At 39.8% G+C, this 13,410-nt stretch overlaps 1 protein-coding gene across 1 annotated transcript; it reads left to right on the top strand.

The window, feature by feature from the left end:
- The first annotated feature begins 336 nt into the window (after positions 1-336).
- GTF2E1 (general transcription factor IIE subunit 1) lies at positions 337-9,594 on the top strand. Its single transcript, XM_081316275.1, has 5 exons — positions 337-510; positions 1,839-2,370; positions 3,701-3,902; positions 6,299-6,537; positions 7,668-9,594. Exons 2-5 carry the CDS (start codon positions 1,923-1,925, stop codon positions 8,096-8,098), a joined length of 1,320 nt encoding a protein of 439 aa, XP_081172401.1. The 5' UTR covers positions 337-510; positions 1,839-1,922; the 3' UTR covers positions 8,099-9,594.
- The last annotated feature ends 3,816 nt before the right edge of the window (positions 9,595-13,410 follow it).

Genomic DNA, 13,410 nt, shown 5'->3' with positions numbered 1-13,410 from the left:
ATTCTTCCTAAAAGAGACCAATCACAAATCGATTCCTACACGCGTATCTTCTATTGGCCGATCGTACACTCTTTTCATTTCAATTGGCCACCAAGAGCTGGGGCAGGGGTCGGCAACCTCGGCTCTTTTATGACTCGTGGACTTCAACTCCCAGAATTCCTGAGCCAGCTATGCTGGCTCAGGAATTCTGGGAGTTGAAGTCCACGAGTCATAAAAGAGCCGAGGTTGCCGACCCCTGAGCTGGGGGGAAGCGGGGGGGGGAAGGCAATCTTAACGAGGTAGGAAGTAGAACCCTGAGTGTCGCACAGTAGTGACGTTTCACGACGGCCAGACTTTCGTTTGCAGCCGCCTCGAAGCAAACTTGTTTGTGAGGTTAGTGGCAACGTGTTCGGGAGCCTCGCATGTCAGTCAGACTCGTTGGGTGAGAGAGTCTTGATCTGCTTGTTTCCGAACGCGGAGGCGATTGTGAGTGAAAGGAAGCCGTCGTCCCTCCTGTCTCGTTTCACTGAGGTATTATTGGGCTTCGGATTGAATCCTCCATGTAACGCGGTCGTAGTAGCCCGCTTTCTGCAGGTTGAAATGTAGCGTGCCAGGGAGAAGGGCTCCATTGTGTACTTTCTGTTGGCAGCCTCGGGAGTCGAGTGCGTCTGCCTTAGCACAAACACGGATTATTCCGTTTCATTGATCATTGACTGAATAAATTTACTGGTTGGTCATTCATCCACTTAACACAAGCAAAGGAAAAGGCCTGACTTTTCCTTTGGAAAGAAGTCTATTTTATATTTATATATTATATTTATTAAATTTTTATACCGCCCTTCTCCCGAAGGACTCAGGGCGGGGTAAAGGTAAAGGTTCCCCCGCACATGCGTGCTAGTCATTTCCAACTCTAGGGGCCGGTGCTCATCTCCGTTTCAAAGCCGAAGAGCCAGCGCTTGTCCGAGGACATCTCCGTGGTCATGTGGCCGGCATGACTAGCACGGAACGCTGTTACCTTCCCACCGTAGTGGTCCCTATTTGTCTACTTGCATTTTACGTGCTTTCGAACTGCTAGGTTGGCAGAAGCTGGGACGAGTAACAGGCGCTCACTCTGCTACGCGACACTCGGGATTCGACCCGCCAAACTGCCGACCTTCCGATCGACAAGTTCAGCGTCCTAACCCACTGAGCCACCGCGTCCCTTCCAGGGCGGTGTACAGGGCAATAAATATTAAAAACGAAGTAAAAAAGTTAAAAAACAAATATTATGCCCGATATAAACAGTAATTAAAACCATGTTAAAAACCCAACCCTTAACCCATCAAACCAGGCCGGATTGCTCGAATAAATAAGTTTTTAGATCCCGCCGGAAGGAGCGAAGGTCGGGGGCCATCCAGAGCTCGACCGGCAAGCGGCTCCACAGTATATAAGTGGTTGAAGCAAAATACTTCCACATCTTATAATCTTGCAATCTTTCAAAACCATTTTTTTCCTCCCAGGCTGCGCCCAAAAGTCCAAGTGAATTTTGTTGAAGAAAGATGCTTAGTGCAATGGCTCAGGCTACCGGATGTGGGCTACAAAAAGCTATCTAGTGGCCATCAGGAAGTTTGCAGTTCACATTAGGTAGAGCAATAGTCCACATGTAATGCAATTGTTCACTTATTGGTCCTCTTAATGAAACATTAAATGCCTTACATGCTATATTAATTGATACAGTCTTGACAGACTTGTAGTGTACAGACTGGAAGACAGGAATACAATATTTTTTCTGCATGTATAAGTACAGTGAAGAAGGCAAGAAGATTAGAAATAATGCTATATATGCAGTTTTCTAATTTTGTTATTTATTATGGTTATAGTTAACTATAGTGGACATTGGATTTGACACTGCTAAGTGGAAGAAACCAAGAATTTGGATATATTTGTTTTGCAAGATAACAGCTATGACAGATCCAGACATTCTCACTGAGGTCCCAGCTTCTCTGAAACGCCTTGCTAAGTATGTAGTGCGTGGTTTTTATGGTACTGAACATGCTTTGGCCCTGGACATTCTAATTCGGAATACATGTGTAAAGGAAGAAGACATGTTGGAGCTTCTGAAGTTTGATCGGAAGCAGCTGCGAGCAATTCTCAACACACTTAAAGGTGACAAATTTATCAAATGCAGGATGAGAGTAGAGACAGCTGCAGATGGAAAGACCACCAGGCACAATTTCTACTTTATTAATTATCGTCTATTGGTCAATGTGGTGAAGTATAAGTTGGATCACATGAGAAGGAGGATTGAGACAGATGAAAGAGATTCCACCAACCGAGCCTCTTTCAGGTGTCCTATTTGTTCCAGTACCTTCACAGATTTAGAAGCAAATCAGTTGTTTGAACCTAATACAGGTAAGATACAAGAATTCTCCAAAGGGCTGAAATAATAATTTGCCATCTTATCTGGGAGAGTTGATTTGGGAATAGAAAAAGCCTATATACTGTGTTGTTCCAAGTGATTTTTTTAAAAGGGCTGCAGAGTTTTTATGGCATTTGAGTTAGCTAAACATTAAGACTTTCTAGGAATGAAAATAATGGAAGTGTATTTATAATATAAATATTGGGAAAATATTAAGAGAGACATATTTCAGAAGCACATAACCAAGACATGGTCACAATGCATATCATAGGCTTAGTAAACGTTGAGAACTGCACCAAAAAAAATGCATCTGGGAGAGAATGCTTCATTAGGACAGTCTAGTTGCAATCTTGCCCAAACATGTAAATGTATCATTATATCAGAGAGAAGTTTATTTATTTATCAGACTTATTCAGTTGCAAAACTGGAAAGATTCAAAACAGTTTATATTAAATACTCAGGAAAACAATCAGAATGCAAAAGGTATAAAAACTAAATGATGTAATGGGGAACTATATAAAAATTAATTTTGGTTTGTTCCAGTGAAAATGCTTGGCCGGAACCCAAAGGACCTTAGCCCTAGTGTTTTTAAAGTAGTGTAGTGCCAAATGGATCTTTGTAGGAATGATGTACCAGAGGGCAGAAATAGCATGCCTCTGGGATCCTGCAAAACTGCATTTTTTATCTGTAAAAGCTTTCTTGCCACGAGGCCATATGTCAGAGCATGTTGAGAACTGCCTGATAACAGATAACTGGGCCACACCATAACCAGAACAGATATCCTCTCTTCCACCATATCCTTTGCACTTCATTCTCTGTCATGTTCACATCGGACTTCTATACATTTTTTCCCCTCCTATGTGTATACATTCATGAACGTGGAGGCCCGGCATAAGGGAGAAAACAACAGCTCTACTCACTCACACTAACTGCCTATTTTGTCCAGTATTTTGTGGCACGTTGGCCAACAAACTGCTAACAGGAAGCTCAGTAGCCTAGCCAGGAGAGCAGTGGCAGCTGCTATTGAAGGAACATTGTTTCCAATTCAGAAGATAAAACAGCTTTCAAGTCAGTTAGCTGCTCACTGACTGATCCTCCATGAATTTGTCCTGTCTTCTTTTAAGACCATAAATGGGTGGAGTCATCAGTTAAGTAAATTAACTACTACCTTAAATGGTAGGTAAATACTTTTTGTCTTCTCTGTTTTATTTTCTCCCTAAATAAAATGCATCTTTTCCATGATAATCTTGCTCCGCACAACTCATCAAATTAACAATTAGCATTTTATATTTCCTAATGTTTACTGATTTATTTTCTGTATAGGAATATTTCGCTGCACATTTTGTGAGACTGAAGTGGAAGAAGATGAATCTGCAATGCCTAAAAAGGATGCAAGGACTCTTGTAGCACGATTTAATGAACAAATCGAACCTATTTATGCATTGCTTCGTGAGACTGAGGATGTTAATTTAGCTTATGAATTACTTGAGCCTGAGCCTATGGAGATTCTTGCACTGAAACAGAGGTGGGCCGGAGCATTAATTTGTCTGAACATGATAGTCAAGTGTTGACAGTCTTCTCAAATTCTGTTTCTAAAAATATATGTCATTGGATATGGATGTTTATGATTTATCTAGGTGTCTGCAGATGATAGCTGTGTAATTCTTGTATACTAAACACATTTGCCAGTATAAATATCTGAGAAATTTTAATAAATCGGGTGTAATCATATGCACTCACAGAAAAAAACGATATTTAACTGAGCTGGACTTCTAGCTAATACCTGGAATTATACCTTTAGATTTTATTTCAGATATATATAATAACATTTCATGTTTTATTTTACTCTGTGGTTCATTTTACTGTGATTTTGATTTACACCTATTTTTTTTCTTTTTCAGAATTGACAATTTTTTTATTCTTCCAAATACAGTACATGTTTATTATGTAAGATAATAGAGTATTAAAGTACACTGAGATAGTTCAAATTTTAACATACAGAAAAAAGTTAATATTTTGTGAAGTTAAAAGAGTATTAAGGGCTTTTTAAAAAGAGTTCTTAGTATCTTAAAGACTGAAACATTTTCATTGCGTATCTGAAATCTTATGCATATGTACCTGAGATTCAATTCCACTAATTACAGCAGTGCTTACTTCTGAATACATAGTTTCAATAAGCAATATTAAGCAATAACACAATAGTGACATATTAATATTGACATACAACTGTAAGAGCAGTTTGACAGAATGAATTACTGAGAGTTGGTAGGCTCTTTGCTGAAAAATCTGTTAGGCTTTTTTAATAGGTATTCTGCAGTAAGCAGGAGTTCAATCAATAATTACCGGTATGTTATCAATGACCAGCAAAATGTAAAAGAACAGAAACAGAGTGAAGTAAATAAATGCAATAATGTACTAACAACTAGCAAAATAAGTCACATGGTATAACATTTTACAATATAGTTGTTACCTGATTGACAGTAAGCAGGGATTGGATTCAGTAACCAACAGGCCCCTTTGAACTTAAATATTCTGCTGTACTGATTCCATTTTATTTGGCACTGGCTATCCATTCTTCATTTTAGATCATCTATAGATTTGATAAAATCCCGCCTGCAGAATAGATAACTTATTGTCTATAGTACCACTCAAGATGCCTATTTCATTCTGTACCCTACCTGACTAATATTTTTTAGATTATGTTAAGTAAAAAAATAAATGGGAAGCTGTCACATTGCAGAACACCAGTGTTACTGGCTGTTCTCACTTAATGACCACTTATTATTGAATTTACAATGGTGCTGAACAAGTCTTCATACTTAGGATGGTTGCAGCATTTCCATGGTGACATGATTGCCATTTGCAACCTTCACTGCCGGTTTCCAAAAGGAAAATCTCTGGGCAAGCCAGCAGAGGATTACAAATGGTGACCACATGACAATTGTGCTCAGCAATGATATGGGGTTTGTTTAGCAATAGAAACTGGAAGTGCTGGAACTGTGTTGCTAAGTGGCATGATCATATGATTTTGCACTTTACAGATATGTCCCTTAGTGATTGAAATTCTGATTCCAGTTACCATCACAAAGTGCACTACCTGTATTTTTATTTCCAGGAGTGCATAGGTGGCTCCCAGAAACTTTTATAGAAAAGAAACATTGGAGATAGCTATAGTCATGTGTTTGTCTGGAGCTGTGTCTTTATTTGTACAATGCCCAGAGTTCCTCTATGAAGGAGATGGGTGGTTTCTAAATGTGATAAATCAAAAATAAGGTCAAAAGTGAGCTTATGGACAAAAATGCAATAAGTTTGAACTTTCATCTTTCCATTGTTCTAGAACTAATGGCATTTCTGCAATACAGTTGTAATAAGTGTATAAAGGTAAAGGTTCCCCCACACGTGTCGTTTCCAACTCTAGGGGCCGGTGCTCATCTCTGTTTCAAAGCCAAAGAGCCAGCCAGCGCTTGTCTGAGGACGTCTCCGTGGTCATGTGGCCGGCATGACTAGACGCCAAAGGCGCACGGAACGCTGTTACCTTCCCACTGTAGTGGTCCCTATTTTTCTACTTGCATTTTTACGTGCTTTCGAACTGCTAGGTTGGCAGAAGCTGGGACGAGTAACAGGCGCTCACTGTTACGCGGCACTCGGGATTCGACCCTCCAAACTGCTGACCTTCTGATCGACAAGCTCAGCGTCCTAGCCCACTGAGCCACCGCATGTATACTGCTTTTTAAATCATTTAAAATGTGTATCATTGGTGGAGATTCTCTGTGTTATCCAGTTGAGAAGTCTTAATGACCTTTTACAATATTAGGTAAAACACTATGTATTAGCCTTTAAATTGTACTGTTATAAGAATTTTATTAAAATAATGTACAATATTTCTCTAATCCAAACATGTCTGTTTATGATTGTATGCAGCAAAGAACGAGCTGTTGGTGCATTGGGAAATAGTTTACCAAGTGGGCAGCACAGAGAAGCCTGGACAACAAAGGGTCCTTCTTATGGGGACATGTACACTCAGAATGTAATTATTAACATGGAAGATCAAGAAGACACACATCAGCCAGCAAATGAAGGGAAGCTACCCAGAGAGAGACCAGTCTGGCTGCGGGAAAGCACAGTGCAAGGTGCTTATGATCCTAATGAGGTCACTGAAGGTAAGAAAGGCATAGGAGGAAAAAAATTATAAAATCCAAAAGGGTGTAAATAGAGAAGCATGTACATTTTTTTTAATCCCATTTATATCCCACTCTTCTCCGAAGACAGGGCGGCTTACAATCTAAAGCACTAATCAATGTGCTTAGCAATAGCCCTCATTCTATGTATATGCCTGCTTATTAGGGCTTTTGCCCCCCCCCCCAAAGCGGCATTATTACAAAGTCAGCTTATTGCCCCCAACAATCTGGGTCCTCATTTTACCTACCTCAGAAGGATGGAAGGCTGAGTCAACCTTGAGCCTGGTGGGATGCGAACCTGCAATAATTGCAGGCAGCTGGTGTTACTTAAGGAGGCATTAGCCCACTGTGCCACAGAGGTTGGGGAGGGAATACACCTCTGGAAATACAGGTGTTGTAGACCTCATCACTTAGCCCATCTCAGAAGCATCTGATCAAGAGCCTTGGATTAGAGAAAATAAAAGATGCATTGTTTATAATTTTGCTTATGTACATTTATATTTACATAAACTCATGTTTCCATATACTCATTATCACCTCAATACTTAATAGGTAGAACTTAAATTTAAAATATTGTACAATTAATATTTTTTCTATTACTCCATTTCTGCTTTTGTTATCATGTTATTTGTACTCAGTGCATTGTAGTAATTAACCCTAACCCTTATTGATGTTTTAAATTTTAGGCATTTTTTAAATCCAATCCAATCTTTATTAAGGTCATTGTCCAGAATAAGATTGTGGGATAATGTCACCAAAAAGAAACATAGGGGAACTAAAAAGGGAAAATCTAAAATGAATTATAAAAATCTAGAATATGTAAAAGCTAAATAAATTAAAAATATATATTTAAAGTTAGAATCTAAAAAGAAGAGGTGGTAACATTAGATGGGTGTAGGGGAGCATTAGTTTTTTGACTTTGTCAAGATATAAAGCGTCTTAATATGACTTACTAGGTGCACACTGAATCTACAATCCTGAGTCCCAACCACAAAACACACATCATTATTTGATTGCATAGTACCTAGCAACATTGTCTGTTTGTGGCAGGGTCAGCATCTGAATACTGTCGTGTCCAAAATGAATATAATTATTTAAATACTTTCTTGCAGGTGGTCAAGACATAACCATGTCACATGAAGGTGAAGCGGGACAGGCAGCCCGAGATAACAATGAAGAGGTAATGCGTGCTCTGCTCATCCATGAAAAGAAAACCTCTTCTGCCTCTACAGCTGTGATGGGAGGAATTGCTCCTTTATCTGCCACAAATGCCAGTGATTCTGAGAGCGAGACCAGTGAATCGGATGAGGACTCCCTTCCTTGTGCAGCCCCTGCTCCCACGACGCTTTGTGGGCTGACAGATGACAATGATGAGGATGAGTTTGAGGTAGTGACCGAAGACCCCATTGTTATGGTGGCGGGACATCCATTTTCTTACAGCCAAGTAAACCAGCGGCCAGAGCTTGTAACACAGATGACTCTGGAGGAGAAAGAGCAATATATAGCTATGGGCCAGCGCATGTTTGAGGATATGTTTGATTAACTTCTTCTACCTGAGCAGCAGTGATAGATGATCTTCAACTGGAAATTCTGAAAAAGCAAAAGATTGAATTAGAACCAAACAGAGGAGTCAAAGATCAGAATGAAGGGAGGGAGCTGCCGCAGATGCAAGAAAGTGTGAGAAACCTGCATTCAATCCAGCTATGTTCTCTCTCTCTCATATTTGCACATGTGCACACACCGCTGTGTTTAGTCTACAACTTTTCCATTGCATTATACTTGGGGGGGGGGGGTTGCCTGGAAAATATGAATGCTCTTTTGATGGCTTATTTTTCTTCCTTGAAAAAAAGGATTGTACTATAGAAGGCATTAATCTTAAGTTTACTCTGAAAATAACTGCTTGTATCATATAGTTGAAAGAACTTACTGCCTTGCAAGCATGGTGACTATATGGGCTTCTTATTTCCGATAGGCTGAGAAGCTAAATGCTTGCCTGCCATATATCTTTGGTGAGGGTGGGCAGAAAGAGAACCTGTGGTTGAAGAGAGAATAAATACAATCATGTTAAATCAGTGAGTGTTGGTGACTACAGTGTACTCTTTTTTTTCTGCAGAAGGCATTCTGAAGATAGGAGTTATTGTTAAAGGACAAAAAAAATAATAATCCAGACACTGCAATGTTTCAAATTTATCTGCCTTTTAAAAATGCATATTAGTGAATGACTCTTCTTTGCTTAGTAGATTTAAAAAATATTTAACACTTTCATCTGCAGTGCTAAAATTTCCAAGGAGGTGACTTTGTTAAAATATAACTTGAATCTAATTTTCTTATCTTTTGCAGAAGTGGTGTTATACATCCCATTTTTGGATGGTTAGCTTGATTGAATCAAGCTTCACAGTTTCCAGAAAGACTAGTCCAAAAATGTGGATTGTGTGTCTTTACACATTACATAAACCATGAGGACAAGGCAAAAATAAAAAGTTGCCTCTTAACAAACAAGAATAATGTGGAAAGCAGAATGTTGCCTTGGATCAAACCTGAACTCTGTCCAGTAAAATATATGTTCATGACTAGGAACTACCATCCAAATAAATTGTGGGGAAAGCAATATATTATTCTAATAGAAATCTAAACAGCTTTAGCATTTTTTAAAAAATATGCAGACTTTAGATGACACTATAGAGCATGACAAGGGACGCGGTGGCTCAGTGGGTTAGGACGCTGAACTTATCGATCGGAAGGTCGGCAGTTTGGCGGGTCGAATCCCGAGTGCCGCGTAGCAGAGTGAGCGCCTGTTACTCGTCCCAGCTTCTGCCAACCTAGCAGTTCGAAAGCACATAAAAATGCAAGTAGACAAATAGGGACCACTATGGTGGGAAGGTAACAGCGTTCCGTGTGCCTTTGGCATCTAGTCATGCCGGCCACATGACCACGGAGACGTCCTCGGACAAACGCTGGCTCTTCGGCTTTGAAACGGAGATGAGCACCGCCCCCTAGAGTCGGAAACGACTAGCACGCATGTGCGGGGGAACCTTTACCTTTACCTTATAGAGCATGACAGAGTCTATTTTAATATTTCAGTGATATCTTCATAAATTCAGTTTTGAGATATTTAACTTTCTACAACACATTTTTTTAAAAAAACAATCATTGTGCATTTCTTCTTTGGAATAGTGGTAGACTATAGTTAAAAAATTGTATTTCAAAGCTCCAGCATTTATTGCATATTCCATTTTTATATATCAGTATTGTACAAGTTAACAGGCTTGCAAATTGAAAAGCTAATGACCATGTGTGTTGCCTTTTCTAACTTTCAGATATTTTGAGTCAAATTTTGTTCTACTTTAAAATAAAAATAAAATAATGTGATGCTTCCATTAAGGACTGTTGTTTTTAGATTACAAATAAGCATTTTAAACAGCTGGTTTTATTTTACTTTAATAATGTTAATTGAAGAATTACTGAAATATATGAAGCTGTTCCCACAAAATGCTTGTCTGTCCATCACAATGTCCTTGTCCTACAAAAGTAATTCTTGCATTCAAATACCATTGTGAATGCAAATCTTCTGGAGAATTTGACCATGATGTATTGTATTGACAGTTAAAAGCAGCCTTCCAACTTGGTTGGTCCCTCTTTCAAATGGAAGAAATACATAATTCAAGGGAAAGGTTGCTCACCACTAAACAGCACTGCATCAGAATTAAATCATTGTGATACAGATAGTAACAAACCTGAAGTCTAATTCTTTTAATGGTAAAGTATATTTAATATTGAGCACGCTGTAGACAAAAAGTATTCATAGACATAAAGGCTTGCCTCCAGAAGTGGTGGATGCTGAAGGTTTTTAAGAAGAGATAGGACAACCATTTGACCAGAATAGTACAGGGTCTCCAGCTTGAGCAGGGGTTTGGACTGGAAGACCTCCAAGGTCCCTCCCAAATCTGTTATTCTATATTCTCTATAAATGCAGCATTTTGGATTCAGTTGCAAAAAAGACACATTGGATCATATGGGGATGCTCACTTAGCTCCTGTCTTTTTCCCCAGGATTGTGTGGCTTCCTATCACAGCTGCAACATGATCTCAGAAGAAGATGCATTTTGTTTTAGGATATTTCAAGGTGCTGGTTATTACCTATAAAGCCCTACATGGCCTGGGTCCGGGGTATCTGAGGGAACACCTGCTGCCGGCTTCAAACGCCCTTCGCCCAGTGCGCTCCCACAGGGAGGGTCTGCTCAGGGTTCCGCCGGTGAGAGATTGCCGGCGGGTGACACCCAGGGATAGGGCCTTCTCAGTGGGAGCGCCTGCCCTCTGGAACCAGCTGCCGGTGGAGCTGAGAACTGCCCCCGACCTCCGATCATTCCGCCGGGGCCTGAAGACCTGGCTCTTTGAGCTCTCGGGCCCAGGCTGAGGAGAAATTTTTAATTGGGGTTTTAATTGTGTACAGGGTCAATTTAATATTTTTTAATATGGTTTTAACTTTTGTATGTTGGATTTTTTTTTTAATTCCCTGTAAACCGCCCTGAGTCCTCAGGGAAAGGGCGGTATACAAATGCAACTAAATAAATAAATAAATATTTCATGTGCATCCCACATGGCCTGAACTACTTTTTGGCCTTTGAATTTGAAGCTTAGCATGGATCTAAAATATTTTTTGGAACATAAGAAATTCCTAACTTTATAGAAAAATGGAATATTGCAACAATTGCTAACAATAGTGACAGGGTGACTATAGTATATGCTATGGGCTGAGACTTTTCTCATGTTCTTTTGTATCTTTTCTCTGCCATGTCTTGGGCCCTATTTAAAAATATGTTTCATATAAGGCTCTCATTTTCAAAGGTGCCACTGTGCCTTTTAGAAAACAAGTATCCATTTAGTAGTAAAAAGTTGGATATTATTAATAGACTCATAGAAGGGGCTACTGAGTCTCATCCGAGCCCACGTCGATACCACAGTGGTCTCTTTCACTGGTATTTGCTGCCATCTTTTTTTCTTCCTCATCTTCCCAACTATGGAACAAGTTTAAAACAGGGAATGCATCTTCCCCTTTTTTCTAACAAAAAGGATGGGGTGAAACAACCACAAAGGCTATAAAAGAGCCTTGGTGGAGCAGTGGGCTGATGCCTCCTTAAGTAACACCAGCTGCCTGCAATTAGTGCAGGTTCGCATCCCACCAGGCTCAAGGTTGACTCAGCCTTCCATCCTTCCGAGGTAGGTAAAATGAGGACCCAGATTGTTGGGGGCAATTAAGCTGACTTTGTAATAATGCCGCTTGGGGGGTGTGTGAAAGCCCTAACAAGCAGGCATATATATAGAATGAAGGCTACTGCTAAGCTTGGAAGCCGCCCTGAGTCTTCGGAGAAGGGCGGGATATAAATGGAATTTAAAAAAAAATCTAGCAACATACACTCAGTTTGCAGAAACTGATGCCATCTGAGGCATGTTACCTGACAATGTGGAGTCAAAATTGTTTAAAATAATTATTAGAAAATATTTAACAGTGAAGAAAAACATGAGTGTTGGCCTTAGAGAAGCAGCATTAGATTCAAAGAGTAAATGTAAACAAAGCTAAGCTACTGAAGACTCAGCTTTGGAGAAATTAGTAAAAAGAATCAGATCCTTGAGTTCATCCAACTCCCTTTCCCAATACAGTCTAGAAGGCAAGGTGGATTGGATTTCCCTTAAAATCCTGGAATACTCCCATTCATCAACCTGGAGCTTCTTTCCTTTTTTTCTGAGTTATATCATTTTTTTAAGGATTTAATTTCTATAATTCCTGGCCACATTGGATAAACAGTCTACTTGCTTGTAGAAGTGTTTATTCTGAGCTGATGTAATGAAAATGATTTTAATGGACAGTTGAGGTATTTTCCATGCTTTTACCCTTTGGACCCAGACATTAAGCTGACTAGATCTGCTCAGCTCTTCTTTCTTTCTCTTCTTACATTCACACATATATTGGGGACTGTTCACCAAGTTGCCAATACCATTCTAGGGTGAGCTCCATTTTGGAAAAGGCTGCATTAAACAAAGTAACTTTCTTTATGCAGCATCAGAATAAACGGTGAACTTCTTTGATGCTTGACTCAATTTCTAAAAGCAAGTGACTGGGTGGCATACAACAAATCTGAAACTATCAAAAACCATTATTATTTTAAAAAAAGCTAAGAACAGAACCAAAACAAATAACATGAAGCGATGTTAATAGTAATGGAGCCACCTCATTAATTTGGCTGCTCTTAGGATTCCAAAGGCCTACTGACATCACCAAGTCTTGAGAGACCAGAAGCTTGGAATTGATGGGGGAAAGAAGTGATCAGGGGGAAGAAGAAACAATGACAGGGATGTCACAATAGAAAAAGCCCAATGCCTATGGCCCACCAAATATAGTTCTTAGAAAACAGAATCCGTATCTTAGCCCACTTTGCAGATGAAATCTGTGATAATCACTCAAATATTTATTTATTTATTTAATGGGACTTATATGCCGCCCTATCTCCCAAAGGACTCAGGGCGGCTAACAAGAATAAAATACAAGAGAATACAAATATTAAAATTAAACTATATCTATAGCCCCAATTAATAAAACCTTAAAACCAGATTAAAACCCCATTATCATCATCAGTCCAGGTCGGCCTGTTAGAAAAGAAATGTCTTAAGGTCACGACGAAAGGACCTGAGGTCTGGGGTCATCCGGAGCTCCAGGGGAAGCTGATTCCACAGGGCAGGTGCCCCCACAGAGAAGGCCCTCCCCCTGGGGGTCGCCAGCCAACATTGTCTGGCCGATGGCACCCTGAGGAGGCCCTCTCTGTGTGAGTGCATAGGGCGATGGGAAGTCGTTCCTGGGAGC

The sequence above is a fragment of the Vipera berus genome (genome assembly GCF_964194415.1).
Source record: "Vipera berus genome assembly, chromosome: 2".
Taxonomy (NCBI): Eukaryota; Metazoa; Chordata; class Lepidosauria; order Squamata; family Viperidae; genus Vipera; species Vipera berus.
This window is presented reverse-complemented; position numbering and strand designations above follow the sequence as displayed.

What these genes read in the sequence shown, in the direction of transcription:
- GTF2E1 (XM_081316275.1), top strand. Translation starts at nt 1,923, where the DNA reads ATGACAGATCCAGACATTCTCACTGAGGTCCCAGCTTCTCTGAAACGC. An exon ending in GTTGTTTGAACCTAATACAG is followed by an intron (nt 2,371 to 3,700) that starts GTAAGATACAAG and finishes TTTTCTGTATAG; the next exon opens with GAATATTTCGCTGCACATTT. An exon ending in ATTCTTGCACTGAAACAGAG is followed by an intron (nt 3,903 to 6,298) that starts GTGGGCCGGAGC and finishes GATTGTATGCAG; the next exon opens with CAAAGAACGAGCTGTTGGTG.